The 17325-nt window shown below is 48.6% G+C and overlaps 1 protein-coding gene across 1 annotated transcript in view; it reads right to left on the bottom strand.

Annotated features, from left to right (window-relative positions):
• The window catches only part of llgl1 (LLGL scribble cell polarity complex component 1), a 95929-nt gene that overhangs the window by 29516 nt on the left and 49088 nt on the right, over window positions 1-17325 (bottom strand). The window contains exons 6-12 of the mRNA XM_083650188.1: window positions 13169-13331; window positions 10297-10432; window positions 10082-10136; window positions 8973-9127; window positions 8591-8811; window positions 5502-5569; window positions 1083-1257 (exon numbers count right to left, since the gene is read on the bottom strand). Of these exons, the coding sequence (XP_083506314.1) occupies window positions 1083-1257; window positions 5502-5569; window positions 8591-8811; window positions 8973-9127; window positions 10082-10136; window positions 10297-10432; window positions 13169-13331 (973 nt within the window). The remainder of the gene's footprint in view (window positions 1-1082; window positions 1258-5501; window positions 5570-8590; window positions 8812-8972; window positions 9128-10081; window positions 10137-10296; window positions 10433-13168; window positions 13332-17325) is intronic.

The raw sequence follows: 17325 nt of genomic DNA on the forward strand, positions 1-17325 counted from the left end.
ACCACCTGCCTGCCTTAGCCTGGACGTACACCACCTGCCTTAGCCTGGAGGTACACCACCTGCCTTAGCCTGGACGCACACCACCTGCCTTAGCCTGGACGCACACCACCTGCCTTAGCCTGGACGTACACCACCTGCCTTAGCCTGGACGTACACCACCTGCCTTAGCCTGGACGCACACCACCTGCCTTAGCCTGGACGCACACCACCTGCCTTAGCCTGGACGTACACCACCTGCCTTAGCCTGGACGTACACCACCTGCCTTAGCCTGGACGTACACCACCTGCCTTAGCCTGGACGTACACCACCTGCCTTAGCCTGGACGTACACCACCTGCCTGCCTTAGCCTGGACGTACACCACCTGCCTGCCTTAGCCTGGACGTACACCACCTGCCTTAGCCTGGACGTACACCACCTGCCTGCCTTAGCCTGGACGTACACCACCTGCCTTAGCCTGGACGTACACCACCTGCCTTAGCCTGGACGTACACCACCTGCCTTAGCCTGGACGTACACCACCTGCCTTAGCCTGGACGTACACCACCTGCCTTAGCCTGGACATACCCCACCTGCCTTAGCCTGGATGTACACCACCTGCCTTAGCCTGGACGTACACCACCTGCCTTAGCCTGGACGTACACCACCGACATTAAGAACCATGTATAACTGCTCCACCCGTTTATTTAAATATCAATCTAGTGAAACGCTCCTGCCCAGGCTGAGTTGGGCCCAGCCGCGTCTCCCCTCTACTTCGAGTTCTGTTTCTCCAGACTGAGTCAGTCCATTTAAAATGCAATTGTGAGCAGAACAGCAGCCATTAAAACACAATCAGACGGTGGTTTCGTTTCGGAGTCCAGTTTTTATACGGGGAAACAATGGGCTGAACACCAAACACATGAAAACAATCAAGATGGAGAAATAAGACCACAGATGTGCTGTTACACGACTGATTCTGTCAAGCAGACTGTTTTCATTCCCGCAGCCTGTAAGATGACATGACGTGTCTGATACCAGGGAGAAAGATTTAACCCTGTCCTCTTCCTCACGTCCTCTTCCTCACGTCGGCTCGTGGGTTCTCACCTTCCTGAAGGGAGGCCACTCCTCCTCTTGAGGCGCGTCTGGGTCGTTGCCGGGGTCCTGGGGGTCGTCGCCGGGGTCGCAGTCGGTGTGGAAGACGCTGGCCGTGCTGAGCTTGTACAGCGGCGTGAGCGCCACGCCCGACGCGTCCCAGAAACGCACGGTGCCGTCCTCATGTCTGGAAAAAATGGATTTTAAAAGATACAGTTAAAGTAAGAATTAAACATGCAATTCAAAAGTATTCCAGTAGAAATCAATGCAGACGTTATGTCTGTATGTTAGCGTGCATGTATATACGTGTGTGTGTGTGTTTGTGTGTCTGCAGTAAGTGTGTTTGTATGTGCATGTGTGATCGTGTTGACTCCTACACTACAGTACTATCCTACTATAGAATGAGGAAAACTGTCTGTCCGTCCCCAGCAGGGGCGGTTCTAGGCCGTTATTGGGTGGGCTTTAGCCCACCCAAAAATAGTCTCAGCCCACCCAAAAAAATAGAGGCAAAAAAAACTTTTTTTTTTTTTTTTTTTTTTTTTTTTAATCCCTCTCCAAATCCATGGTGGTCATTAGTAGCAGTTTCTGACTACACTCAATGCGCTGTGTGCATGTTTCCCCCCCCCCCTCTATGTTCTTAGGGTGGGCTGAGACAAAAATTTAGGGGGGTTCAGCCCACCCGAAAAGTTTCTAGAACCGCGGCTGCGCAGGCGCTCCCTCCTCCATCTATCTGCCTAATCCCACATCACTTCACACAGGTCACACACACAGTACAGCAGCGAAGTGGTCCTCCACAGTCCACACAATCGTTCTCCCCACTCATGATCAATGAAACTGAGGTGAGCATTGAGCAGTCAGAGTCGTTAGTAGTTACTTAATTAGCGCATATTGATATGCAAATTAGCACGTAACGTTGTCGTAGGCTAAACAAAAGAACTTGTCGCTGTGCCTGCCAGACAAACAGGTGGACTGGAGGAAGGTAGGTAGGCTACCATGGCACCAGCCAGCCATGTCATGCTAGCTCGCAGTAAGCGGGTGTAAATGGATGTGATGTTTTTTGAGAAACATATGGGCATAAGTGACAAACATTTTCAAACGGGTCCCTTGTTATCTGAATGAAATTAAGCCCTTCAGAATCGCAAGTGGCTGCTTTACACAGCCTGTCTGATGTGATGATGACGATAGCTTAACATGCGTGCATGGCATCACTTATGTCTTGCTGTGATGTTAGTTTAGTATCTCAATAAAAGTTCTTACAGGCTTGTTATTTCCCTCTAAGGCAGGGATGTCAGAGATACGGCCCGCTGGCCGGATCCGGCCCACGGGCAGGTTTCATCCGGCCCGCGAGATGTTTTGGAATATTAAAAAATATATATATATATATTATTATTATTATTAAATTTGCACCCCATTATCATGAACTACGTGTGGCTAATAAGCAAGCTAAGAGTTCATTCATAAGTTAATTAACCTGCACTACAAGGAAGTATGTCAGTAGGTCATCAGGTGTAAACAAAGCCGCCATGATGCCACGCTGGAATTGAATCGCGCATTCAGCTACCTACCAAAAAACAAAAGAATCAACAAGATCAGGCGCGGACTGCATAATCGGCCACGTCGGGCAAATGCCCGGTGGCCTGGCCTGGCCTGGCCTGGCCTGCAAAAGAAAAGAAAAAAAAAATTGTGCCCGCAGTCAGGCCACTCACTGAACAGCAGGCCAGGCGCCGCCTACTGGTTTACTAGTGGTTTTATTACTTTATTCAGGATTAAAGTGGGTGCATCTCATTGTAAAATTGGACTTGGCCCAAATTGGGCTTCAAACGGCCCAAATTGGGCTTCAAACGGCCCAAATCTGGCTTTAAACGACCCAAATTGGGCTTCAAACGGCCCACATCTGGCTTCAAACGGCCCAAATTGAGCTTTAAACGGCCCAAATTTTTCTGACGCCGGCACGCGCATCGGCCCGTATCGGCCTGGCCTGCTTGGTATCTAATGCCCGGCCTGAATTATGATCCCAGTCCGCCCCTGAACAAGATGCTGTCGAAAAAGAGAAAGGTTGACACGGAATGCAGGCAGTTTCAAGAGAAATGGAAAGAGCAGTATTTCTTTTGTGAAGTAAATAGGTAAATGAGTCGAATTGATTTTAGTAAAAAAAAAATCCGGCCCCCATGAGGTCTCAGTTGAACAAATCCGGCCCTCTACCTAATATGAGTCTGACACCCCTGCTCTAAGGGAGTGCAAGGCAGATATTTGAACAGCCTTGTTTGTGTACAGTACCAGTGGCATGGGAGTAATAAAAAGGGATTAAGGACCAGGAAGTAAGATGGGCTGGTTGAGCCAATGTTAAAATGATCTTTATTTATTATTTATTTTTGCTTTAAAACTAACTAACTAACTTTCTGCTTAAAGTTCATGAAAAAAGTGGCATTCTTATTTTTTCACACAATAATTTCATAATACCATTTGTAATGCCACCGTTGTAGTGCTGTTGTTCAAAATTAAAGTACATTTTCTCAGATTTATTGGTGTCTTTCTAGTCACACAATTTAATAGTCAGTGTTTCCCATACACTGATCTATTTGTGGTGGTACACCCTACATAGATTTTGACCCCCACAAATACTGCCACATATTAATTTCAACTAGTTGACTGCAAACTCCTGCTTTAGTGCTTACAGTATATTATTATCTTGTCGGAATATTATTCCAGCCAATAAGTTAGGAAGTTCCCTTTTGATTTAATTTTACTTTTGTTTTGCCTACAAAGCAAAATGTTACTTTACTTGAAACTCCCCTGAAGTGATTTTGGTATTATTTATGCAAGCATAATTCTACCATATAGTAACCTGTATGCAGAATATATATAGTATATATAGGGAAACAATTATTTTTTCATTGCTGTAAAACCACAGAACGGTAAAGAAGATATTGATGTGTGTAGTTCTTCATAGATCTAGTCTCTTCATTTTGATCTCAAAGTGCGCCAGTTTGATCCATTTTTACTTGAAACTGTACAAAATTTTCTTCCGGGGGGGCATGCCCCCGGACCCCCCTAGGGGTTCAGTGGTCCATGACCTTTGGGTGGGCTGAGCCCACCCAAAGCTCTGATGCTAAAACCGCCCCTGGTCCCCAGCCATCTATTTCTCCAATGGGTTGGCCAACCAATCTGAAGATGCGGACCACGATGGAAATAAGCCTTCGGCCTTTTTTGTGTTTTTATCCTCGGTGAGTGGTCTGTTCTTTTTACTAAATGTATGTGTTGTTGTGTTCTTTGAGCATTGATATAAGCAGCGACTAATGACGCAGATTTTTTAATTTCCCCAAATTTAAGCTGTTTATGAGAATTTTTGCCAATTCTGCGCACGCCCCCGGAAGTCTGCATGTACTTGTGGCACGCACGTCCCCGAGTATTGACGAGTACATTTGATTTTGGTTGACTATATCTGTATCTGATGAAATGACTCGCGCAGAATAATATGAATAAAAAGGCGTGACATCTGTATCTAGACTAATCTTGGTGGATATGCATGTCTGTGCCTTTGAGTTTTGACTGGATTGAAGTCTACCCCCAAATATCAATCAAGTCGGCTGTTTTGCTTTTCTTTCCATAGTTTTGTCTCGTCCTCCATGCTAACACTGGCTCAGCCAGGGGGCATGGTGGTGCAGTGGTAAGCGCTGTCGCCTCACAGCTAGAAGGAATGCGTGCCCGTCCGCATGTCCTCGAGTGCCCACCGCCCGGGTGGGGTTGTCAAAAGGGCCTTTCTGTGTGGAGTTTGCATGTTCTCCCCGTGCCCCCTGGGGGTTTCCTTCATATAGGAACCCCTTCACCAAAACATGCAATATCCTGGTTGCTAATGTGGTTCCTCCTCTGGTCGTTAAGGGCGCCTGTTCAGAAGGAGGGGAACTGGTTGGAATAGCGTGATCCTCCCACGTGCTATGTCCTACCGGTGAAGCTTCCCCTCTCAAGTGAAAAGAAGTGGCTGGCTAACTGCCCATGTCTTGGAGGAAGCATGGAGCCAGTTTCGGCTCTCCCCAGATCGGCAGAGGTGGAGCAGCAACCAGGATAAATAAATAAAAATTAGCACTAACGGCGGAGACAAATGGGATACAAAAAATCGGGGAAAAAAACAACACTGGCTCAGCCAAGCTGCTGTGGGAGACAAAATTATGACGACTGTCTCAGATGAACAATGTAAGCTTTACTTATTGTCATGGCAATGCTAAGAAATGTTCAATTTTACTGTTCCAATACTAGTCGCACGGCTCGGCGTCGGATTTGGTACCACATGTTCAGGTGGTACAGATCAGAACTGGGGGGAAAAAAAGACTCCATGCAGCTCTCTGCGATTTAAATTTGCTGCTCATTGTGTGTGTGTGTGTGTGTGTGTGCGTGCGTGCGTGCGTGCATGTGTGTGTGTGTGTGTGTGTGTACCCAGTCAATAGCAGCTCCTGTTGTTTGGGAGGAGGCGCCAAGTTCTTCCCTCCACATATGGGCCAACTCTGCACAGACAGACAAAGAAGTCAGGTTGGAGAAAAGTTAGGACTCCATCACTTGGCAACACTGCAAGAGAAACATTTAACATTATTATACTAGACAGCACAAATACATGTTTCCTAGACAGCACAAATACATGTTTCCTAGACAGCACAAATACATGTTTCCTAGACAGCACAAATACATGTTTCCTAGACAGCACAAATACATGTTTCCTAGACAGCACAAATACATGTTTCCTAGACAGCACAAATACATGTTTCCTAGACAGCACAAATACATGTTTCCTAGACAGAACAAATACATGTTTTCTAGCCCAGCTCAAAGGTCACTCGCCTTGATACACACGGGCATGCCTACACACACGCGTGCACTTACACCACTCTGTAGCTCAACACCACTCTGCAGCTCAACACCACTCTGCAGCTCAACACCACTCTACAGCTCAACACCACTCTACAGCTCAACACCACTCTGCAGCTCAACACCACTCTACAGCTCAACACCACTCTACAGCTCAACACCACTACAGCTCAACACCACTCTGCAGCTCAACACCACTACAGCTCAACACCACTCTGCAGCTCAACACCACTCTGCAGCTCAACACCACTCTACAGCTCAACACCACTCTACAGCTCAACACCACTCTACAGCTCAACACCACTCTGCCGCTCAACACCACTACAGCTCAACACCACTCTGCAGCTCAACACCACTACAGCTCAACACCACTCTGCAGCTCAACACCACTACAGCTCAACACCACTCTGCAGCTCAACACCACTCTACAGCTCAACACCACTACAGCTCAACACCACTCTGCAGCTCAACACCACTACAGCTCAACACCACTCTGCAGCTCAACACCACTCTGCAGCTCAACACCACTACAGCTCAACACCACTCTGCAGCTCAACACCACTACAGCTCAACACCACTACAGCTCAACACCACTCTGCAGCTCAACACCACTCTACAGCTCAACACCACTCTACAGCTCAACACCACTCTGCAGCTCAACACCACTCTGCAGCTCAACACCACTCTGCAGCTCAACACCACTCTACATACAGCTCAACACCACTACAGCTCAACACCACTCTGCAGCTCAACACCACTCTGCAGCTCAACACCACTCTACATACAGCTCAACACCACTCTGCAGCTCAGCACCACTCTACAGCTCAACACCACTCTACAGCTCAACACCACTCTACAGCTCAACACCACTCTACAGCTCAACACCACTCTGCAGCTCAACACCACTCTGCAGCTCAACACCACTACAGCTCAACACCACTCTACAGCTCAACACCACTCTGCAGCTCAACACCACTCTGCAGCTCAACACCACTACAGCTCAACACCACTCTACAGCTCAACACCACTCTACAGCTCAACACCACTCTACAGCTCAACACCACTCTACAGCTCAACACCACTCTGCAGCTCAACACCACTCTACAGCTCAACACCACTCTGCAGCTCAACACCACTCTACAGCTCAACACCACTCTGCAGCTCAACACCACTCTGCAGCTCAACACCACTCTACAGCTCAACACCACTCTGCAGCTCAACACCACTCTACAGCTCAACACCACTCTACAGCTCAACACCACTCTACAGCTCAACACCACTCTGCAGCTCAACACCACTCTACAGCTCAACACCACTCTGCAGCTCAACACCACTCTACAGCTCACAGCTCTTCTGGTCCGCTCGCTCTGTTCTGGTGCCAGCCTCTACAGCTTGGGCTCACATAGGCAAACAGTCATGATATACGAGTGTACCAGCTGTGAGTGTGAGTGTGTGTGTGTGTGTGTGTGTGTGTATGTGTGTGTGTGTGTGTGTGTGTGTATGCGTGTGTGAAAGTGTGTGTGTGTGAGAGTGTGTGAGAGTGTGTGTGTGTGTGTGAGTGTGTGTGTGTGTGTGTGAGTGTGTGTGTGTGTGTGAGTGTGTGTGTGTGTGTGTGTGTTAATCTAATCTGCCTCTGATCAAACAGCTGATCTAAGCTACAAAGCCCTTGCAAAGCCTGTAAGTGCCGACACCTGCTCTTCAAGTTAGCACACTACCAGTAGCCTGATGGTCAAACTCCAGTCCAGTGTTGTGCTCATGGCCAACTAGCTTCCAATCTAGGAGCCCACGTGAAGTACAGTACACAAGTAAACCTAACTGCAAATAGACAGCAGTTACAAAAAGTAAATTTTGATTTTTGACCTACAAGGATCCACTTAGTGAAACTTCCCGTATCGTCCATTTATGAAGGTCTTTTGGCCGGCGGACAGATCCAGACTGAAGGCTGGCGTCGCCACAGCAGCTGAGTTTTCACAACTACAGTTGATGGTGATTTGACAGGAAGCCAAACACGACTCACTTATCTATTTCCATCTGTGTGCATCTGTGCTGGTGTCTACGTTTACAGTACATGCACGACTAACTGGGACCGAACTGAACGGACTCCATCCTGTTGAACGTGTGTGTGTACGCGACGCGTCTCGTCACCCTGCGCGTCTCACCCTGTGCGTCTCACCCTGTGTGTCTCACCCTGCGCGTCTCACCCTGTGCGTCTCACCCTGTGCGTCTCACCCTGCGCGTCTCACCCTGCGCGTCTCACCCTGCGCGTCTCACCCTGTGCGTCTCACCCTGTGCGTCTCACCCTGCACGTCTCACCCTGCACGTCTCACCCTGTGCGTCTCACCCTGTGCGTCTCACCCTGCACGTCTCACCCTGCACGTCTCACCCTGTGTGTCTCACCCTGTGCGTCTCACCCTGTGCGTCTCACCCTGCACGTCTCACCCTGCACGTCTCACCCTGTGCGTCTCACCCTGCACGTCTCACCCTGCACGTCTCACCCTGTGTGTCTCACCCTGCGCGTCTCACCCTGTGCGTCTCACCCTGCGCGTCTCACCCTGCGCGTCTCACCCTGTGTGTCTCACCCTGTGCGTCTCACCCTGTGTGTCTCACCCTGTGTGTCTCACCCTGCGCGTCTCACCCTGTGTGTCTCACCCTGTGCGTCTCACCCTGTGCGTGTGCTGCTGGCCTTGCTGGGCCTTGCCGGCGTTGAGCAGCCTCTCCCAGAGCTTGGGAGGGACGCTGGAGACGTGGCAGGAGCAGGTGATGGCCGAGGAGTGGAGAGGGGCCAGGTAGGGGGTGGGCATGGAGGGCCAGCCGGGGGTCTGCAGGTCCATCACCACCAGCTCCTCTTCCAGTAAAACCACCACCGCCGACGGCTCGTCGAACTCTGTCAGAGGCAGACGCACAGAGAGAGGAGGTGGACCTTCATACATACAGTAGGAGAAGATAGAGGGATTTTCAAATTGGAAGTGGTGGATGCGTTTGACCTCTTTAGAACGCCTCACTGTATTACTGTTAAAGCAGCTTTGCTGTTGGCCAGCTCCTCACCCTTCTCCTGCTCTATGCTGTGGACAGTGAAGAAGTCAATGACTCTGGATGTGAAGTCCAGGGTGACGTGCTCTTTGCCCTGTTGGATGGTCAGACAGTGGCGGTCCCCGTAGCTCGCCCTGGGCATCCCTCCACTGTACAACAGCACTGCAGAACTGAAGACAAGAGGGAGGCAGAGGGAGAGAGAGACACACACACACACACACACACACAGGGGGGGCAGAGGGAGAGAGAGACACACACACACACACACACACACACACAGGGGGGCAGAGGGAGAGAGACAGAGACCAGGCAGAGGGAGAGAGAGAGACACACACAGGGGGGCAGAGGGAGATAGACAGAGACCAGGCAGAGGGAGAGAGAGAGACACACACACACACACACAGGGGGGCAGAGGGAGAGAGACAGAGACCAGGCAGAGGGAGAGAGAGAGACACACACACACAGGGGGGCAGAGGGAGATAGACAGAGACCAGGCAGAGGGAGAGAGAGACACACACACAGGGGGGCAGAGGTAGAGAGACAGAGACCAGGCAGAGGGAGAGAGAGACACACACACACACACACACACACACACACACACAGGGGGGCAGAGGGAGAGAGACAGAGACCAGGCAGAGGGAGAGAGAAAGAGACGCACACAGGGGGGCAGAGGGAGATAGACAGAGACCAGGCAGAGGGAGAGAGAGACACACACAGGGGGGCAGAGGGAGAGAGACAGAGACCAGGCAGAGGGAGAGAGAGAGAGACACACACACACACACACACACACACACACACACACACACACACAGGGGGGCAGAGGGAGATAGACAGAGACCAGGCAGAGGGAGAGAGAGAGACACACACACACACACACACAGGGGGGCAGAGGGAGATAGACAGAGACCAGGCAGAGGGAGAGAGAGACACACACAGGGGGGCAGAGGTAGAGAGACAGAGACCAGGCAGAGGGAGAGAGAAAGAGACACACACACAGAAAGATAAGCAGAAGTTTTTTGTTGTTTGTGTTAAATTCTGCAATTTTAATATAACAAGACAAATATAACAAGACAAATATATACAAGACGGGAGCAACACACTCTCTGGAGGAGTTAGACACCTACCCAGTCTGTGTTGTCCTCCACAGGATCTTGTTGATGGCCTTACAGGGGAACGGACCTGTGACAGACGAGCATAAAATGTGCTAAATCTATGATTTATGAGCTTGTTTTTATATCGGCCATAACATAATATCGGCCATAACATCGGTTATCGGCCAACATTTTCATATCAGTCCATCCCCATAAGTATCACTGTTGTGCGTGTGTCTCTCTCTCACCGTATGGGATGCTGGAGGATACTGGCTGTTGAGTGTAGGGGTTGCCGCTGGTAACAGCCCACACGGAGTAGCCCCCGTCGCTATGGGAACTGACAAAGGAGTTTCCAGAACGTTCCCACACCAGGCTCTCCAGCTGCTGCAGGGGTTGACACACACCATAACAATATTGCACAGGTTCAACATAGCACAAAGACATTTAACCCATTCATGACTAAAGACTATTTTGTATGTTAAGGAAAAGCCCCACAGATCATTTTCTGTTCAGAGGTAGAGATACACAAAATCTGCCGTGGAAACTGGCTACACATGAGAATAAAAATAAAAATAAACATTTATCATGACTTAATTGGTAGACAAAGTTGATTTTCTTTCAAAATTGCAAAAAGAAGGGGGCACAGCGGTGCAGTGGCAGCGCTGTCGCCTCACAGCTAGAAGGTCCTGGGTTCGATTCCCACCTGGGACGCTGTGAGCGCTGAAGGAGTGCGTGCACGGCCGCATGTCCTCGAGTGCCCACCGCCCGGGTGGGGTCGTCAAAAAGGGCCTTTCGTGTGGAGTTTGCATGTTCTCCCCGTGCCCCCCTGGGGGTTTCCTTCATATAGGAACCCCTCATCAAAAACATGCAATATCCTGGTTGCTGATGTGGTGCCCCCTCTTGTCGTTAGGGGCGCCTGTTCAGAGGGAGGGGAACTCGTTGGAATAGCGTGATCCTCCCACGTGCTATGTCCTACCGGTGAAGCTTCCCCTGTCAGGTGAAAAGAAGCGGCTGGCTAACTGCCCATGTCTCGGAGGAAGCATGGAGCCAGTTTTGGCTCTCCCCAGATCGGCAGATGGTGGAGCAGCAACCAGGATAAATACATTAAAATTAGCACTAATGGGCGATAAAAATAGGATAAAAAAAAAAGAATGAACTCCATTCACCTTCCATTCATTCATTGAAGAAAAACAAGTGTTGGCCTCATAATTTGACTGATATGAAAAATGTCAATAGATTAGTGCTGAGCTGTGCTAAGTGCTGTAAAGGAAATGATACAATTCCACTGTGGAAATTCATGCGTTAACACAAAAAACATTGCATCTTCTGCACAGATGCACAGACACACACACACACACACACACACACACACACACACAAAATTTCAGGTTTACTTTTCAGTTAAAAAAAAAAGGCAAATCTATTTCTCAAAAGTAATTTATGCTTATGGTCATGGAACATTATTGTTTGACTGCAGTTAGCTGCGGTGGGGAGTCTGCCTATTATAACCATAACGTTAGCTTGATGCTATACACGGCTAACTAATAGATTTAGCTATATTTATAGAAATCACCACCCAGCTCCACTAATAACGTTACCGGCTTGTGTGGATAATGAATGTAACAGTGGTAAATATGCCTAACGTTACTGTTATGCTTATGAAACATTGTTTGATTGTTCAGTTTGGTCCAGGCATTAGACGGTACCGTACATACAGGGGAAGCAGGGTAGTTCCTGGCTCCCGGTAACGTGAATATCCTATCCATTTCCCCGCAGCCGATGTAAGCCAAAACACGGCCAAACATGCCACAATAATGTCCGATAATTCATCCAGAATCCTTCCTGGGCATCTCGAGGCTGATCTGACCGATAAATTGTCCAGGTTGCCATTTTCAAGTGACTTTTATGAGTTAACGTTACAAAGCAACCAACAGCTCTGCTGTTGCCAGGCAACTGCTTGTGCGTGTGTGTGTGCGAGTATGGTGCCCGCTAGGGGTGTCACAATATATCGTCCCACGAAATTTCGCGATAGTAAAACGTCACGATATGTATCGTTGAGATGAAATCTCATATCGTGAATTTTTTTTTTTTTTTTTTTTCAAAAGTAGACAAAGAAACGTCTTTGTTTGTTGAAGTTCAATGTGTGGAAAGTAGTTCAGTTGAACAAGTCTCTGAAGAGACACATGATAAGTTATACAGGAGAGAAACCATTCAATTGAGTTTCTGGCAAAACTGTTTACTTGACAGGAAAAACTGAAGATGCATAAAAAATAGACTAAGAAAAGTCTTGTTGTTTGAGTTTGAAGAAAAACTGAAGATGCATAATGAGAATTTATACTGCTGAGAAGCCTTTTAGTTCAAAGTAAATCTAAGTGACGGTGTAACTCATTCTATTTCAAGATAAGCCTTATCTCCAATCTCATGTTTTTTCTAGTTGTTATTGTAATAACAATTTCCCACAACAGCATGTTTTGTATTTGTGCATTTCAAATAAAATACTACTTTTCCAGTCATATATTGTCATTATTCAAGTTTAAAAAAATATTGTTAAAATCGTATCGTATCGTATCGTTATCGTGAACCCAGTATCGTGATACGTATCGTATCGTGAACTGAGTGTATCGTGACACCCCTAGTGCCCGCGCATCAGCTCGTTCACACGCTGCCTGCAGTTACTCTAACGGCCACCGGCGTCAGTAACAGTGACAATTGACGGAATGGGCCTTTAAAAAAAGTAACAAATCGAGCTGTTTTTTGGGGACCTTGGGGAGCAACATAAATGTGTTGACTCCAAAAACATGTGGTGATGAAGCAACAGGGCTTTTTGAACCAGCTACTTTCCTAAGAAGAGAGTTGGCACCAGCGTTTGATCCATTGTGTTAGTGTTGTATACATGCCCTTCCCTCATTATTCCTACTGGGTAAGAAAAAGATCAAAGCAATACATTATTTCTAAGGAACCCAACATGTGAATCACAAAGCCTTTATAGATCACAAAGTGTGGCTTTCTTTCAGATCATTTCTCCATTTAAGCACGGCTATTTCTCTGCAACGCGTTCTGCAAAGTTGTCATCATGGAGGTTCATCAATGTGCACTGAACTTTGTTGTTTAACCAGGTACCTGCTTGCCTAGGAAGAGGTGGTCAGCGTGGCGCGTGCTCAGATCCCATAGGACCACCAGGCCTCGGCTGTAGCCAATCAGAATCTTCCCTGGCTGCTGGGGGTGTTCCTGAAGGGATTCTACCGGGCCCAGGGACTTCCCACATCTGTAGTCCTCTGGCAGGCTGAAACAAACCAAAACCAATCACCAATAGCCTTCAGAGGGTGGAGAAACAAGCCTCATCCAATCAGGTTTGACATGAGAATCCTGTCCATCCTGTGTACCCCACAATACGTGTGTGTGTGTGTGTGTGTGTGTGTGTGTGTCAGTCTCCTTCCATTCCTTTGTGCGTTCGTTCATCACACACACAATTATTCTGACACTGCCGATGGGATTTTGATGACCCCCCACCACCAACACCACGTGAACCACCGGCAAATGTATAGATGTATTTTTTGACACTGCACATCCACGCAGCACGCGTAGCGGGCAAGTACGGCGATTTTCCGCACGAGTCCCAGTTGGGTTGTTCACAGGAAATGCATTTCTCCACGCCGGCCAGCAGCTCTCCTGCTCTACAGGAGAAGAACGCATGTGGAGACAGGCTGTAGGCTGCTGAGGCTGACATTGTTCTCCAACACCCACCGAAGCTTCATCTGTTCATTTCTCCTTTTCTTCACAAACTCGCCCCTATCAAAGCTGGCACCTTCATTTGTTTTGAGTCCCGACTGGAAGTCCTGCATTAGACTAAAAGAAGAAAACTATGAGTAGAAAAAACTTCTCAAATCTCAAATTAACCTTCAGGTTCCCAGCTTTCAGATGATGTGCACCACTTCCATGTGGCATATACTATTGACCTGCTATCTCACCCTAACATCCTCTGGCCCCTCCCCCTAAGTGTCTGATAGGGAGCGATGTAACATGTCATCATGTGAACACGTGCATTTGACTTTAATATCGTCAATTATATCAATTATGGAATGAACTGTGTGGCCCCACCCACTTTTATTCAGGCACACCTGAAATGTCATCTCTGGCTACGCCGCTGGTATGGAGGTGGACTGTAGGAGGAGGTGGACTGTATGAGGAGGAGGTGGACTGTATGAGGAGGTGGACTGTACCATTTATGAGGGACGACACGTTTGAATGCTGTTAAATGGAGGAAAGATCTAAGCATGACGAGAGTTCAGTTGACAAGTGGAGCGAAAAGCATATCTGCTCCAAAAAGTCCCCAAACCTAAAGCTGGCGTTCCAACATGCACCAACACAGAAACAGCAGAGCTTCTGGAGTTTAGCACAGAATGTTCTTCTAACAACACAATCCACATCAGGGGTGCCCAATACGTCGATCGCGATCGACCGGTCGATCGCGAAGGTAGTGTGGTCGATCGCATGGCATTGAGAAAAAAAAAAAAAAAAAAAAAAAAAAAATTTTTTTTTTTTTTTTTTACTGTTTTTCCACTGTTTCCACTGTTTTTCCACTGTTTTTCCACTGTTTTCCACTGTATACTCAGTGTATATATATATAAATAAATATGTTTGGTAGATCACTTTGACTTGGTCATTTTAAAAGTAGCTCCCAAGCTGAAAAAGTGTGGGCACCCCTGATCCACATCATCATCATCATCATCAGGCACCATCTGAACTAGACATTCCTCTGAGGCTGCACTGGAATTTAGAGCACGACGACACACCCTGGAGATGTCAAGAGGATCCCCTACAGCGACCAGGAGAGAGAGGAGAGAAGAGGGGAGAGAGAGGGAGACAGGAGGAGAGAGGGAGACAGGAGAAGAGGGGAGAGAAGAGGAGAGGGGAGAGAGGGAGACAGGAGGAGAGAGGGAGACAGGAGGAGAGGGGAGAGAAGAGGAGAGGGGAGAGAGGGAGACAGGAGGAGAGAGGGAGACAGGAGGAGAGGGGAGAGAAGAGGAGAGGGGAGAGAGGGAGACAGGAGGAGAGAGGGAGACAGGAGGAGAGAGGGAGACAGGAGGAGAGGGGAGAGAAGAGGAGAGGGGAGAGAGGGAGACAGGAGGAGAGAGGGAGACAGGAGGAGAGAGGGAGACAGGAGGAGAGGGGAGAGAAGAGGAGAGGGGAGAGAGGGAGACAGGAGGAGAGAGGGAGACAGGAGGAGAGGGGAGAGAGGGAGACAGGAGGAGAGAGGGAGACAGGAGGAGAGGGGAGACAGGAGGAGAGAGGGAGACAGGAGGAGAGAGGGAGACAGGAGGAGAGAGGGAGACAGGAGGAGAGGGGAGACAGGAGGAGAGAGGGAGACAGGAGGAGAGAGGGAGACAGGAGGAGAGAGGGAGACAGGAGGAGAGAGGGAGACAGGAGGAGAGGGGAGAGAAGGAGACAGGAGGAGAGAGGGAGACAGGAGGAGAGGGGAGAGAGGGAGACATAAGGAGGACAGAGGGAATGACAGGAAAGGAAAAGAGCGAATGGAGGACGAGGGACTGGAGAGAGCAGTGCGGCTCTCTGGGCACTTGGCTGCAGATGAGGCAGAACCGACCCCCCGAGAGAGAGAGAGAGTGAGAGAGAGACACACGCACACAGAAAACCAGGTAGTATTGAAACTTCTCCAGTCAAACAATACCTGCATTTGATCCTTTTTGCACACAGATCTAGGAAAAAAGACTATTTGCATGGTTTTGCTCACAGCCAATCACCACAAGTATTCTTTGACTGAATGTGACGTGTGATTGGCTCACTACCGCAGCAGCTACAACCCATACAGTCTGTGGCGGTGAAGTTGAGCGCGGTGTATGTGAGGGAGCTGGCAGACAGTTCAGCGTCTGTGGTACAACTCTGCTCAGTCCACAGCAGACACCAGCTGATCCAATTTAAAATCGCTCACCGTCTTCACTACTCTAAGCACAAACTACACAGGATCTTCCCTTCTGGCTCGCCACTGTGCGACAGGTGTCAGAGGGCACACCATCTCATGCCTTCTGGTTCTGCCCTTCACTAACGGGATTTTGGGCCAACATATTTGACTGGTACTCTTAAGGCCTACAAAATAACCCCACAGCCGGAGGCAGGACTCGCCATCTTCGGCTGCTCGGAGTCCTCTCTGAACTTCCCTACAGACGTGCAACAATCTCGGACACTGGGGACGACTGTCGCCAAAAGACTCATTCTGAAGGAATGGAAGTCCTCCTCTTCACCTTGTTTTCAGCTGTGGCTGATGGACATGATCTCTGTTACACAGATGGAGACACTCAGGTCCCTGAGAACCAACTCGCTTAAAGGTTCTCAACTATCTAGGGCCCATTTTTGGCCTCATGTGACGAGGTTAAGAATGACAGGTGACTGAGGCTAGAGGTGACGTATGGTGTCTCATGGACCCCTTCTCTTGTGTGGGATCTCACACGCACATAATCTTTTACAAACACATGAGCACCTTATGTGGCTGTTAGCACCATGTTGTAATGTTGAATGTCCATGATGTATGTTTTTTTCTTGTGTCTGAGCTTGTTTGTATATTATTGTTCTATAAAAAATTTAAATAAAATATGGGGGGGGGGGGGGGGATGCACAAAATGCTTCAGGATTATCTCTGGAAAAACTAACTGGGAATACAAGTAACAGGACCGTGACACCTCATCAAGCATGGGGAGAACTTCAAGGTGGACAGCTGCACAGTGTAAAAAACAAATATATACATGTATATATATATTTGAACTAATATATTGACGTACTGGTATTGGTACTGGTTGGTATCTTTTTTTTTTTCTCTCTCACTGAGGAAGATCCTCTCCGGAAGCAGAGCGGCAGAAACATTCCCGACAAAGCATTCCATTGTCTCCGTCCCAGTATTTTTAGGGAATCCGGCATCCTGCTGCAGAGCCCCGGTGATGAGCCTGTGTGTGTGTGTGTGTGTGTGTGTGTGTGTGTGTGTGTGTGTGGGGGGGGGTGTGTGTGTGTGGGGTGTACGCTGGAGATTCGGCTCCAACGCTTCCCCGACCGGAACACCACGTTTTGGCAGCCGGCACAAAGCCTCACTGTGCTAAATCTCCCCTCCTTTACACACACACACACACACACACACACACACACACACACACACACACACACACACACACACACACACACACACGCACACACACACACACACCCTTATCAGGGCCCTTGTTAGGCCTCAATTCCTCCCACTTCCCTAAACAAGCCTGGTTAATGAGGGGTTT

Source organism: Poromitra crassiceps, assembly GCF_964638095.1.
Source record: "Poromitra crassiceps genome assembly, chromosome: 13".
Lineage (NCBI taxonomy): Eukaryota > Metazoa > Chordata > Actinopteri > Beryciformes > Melamphaidae > Poromitra > Poromitra crassiceps.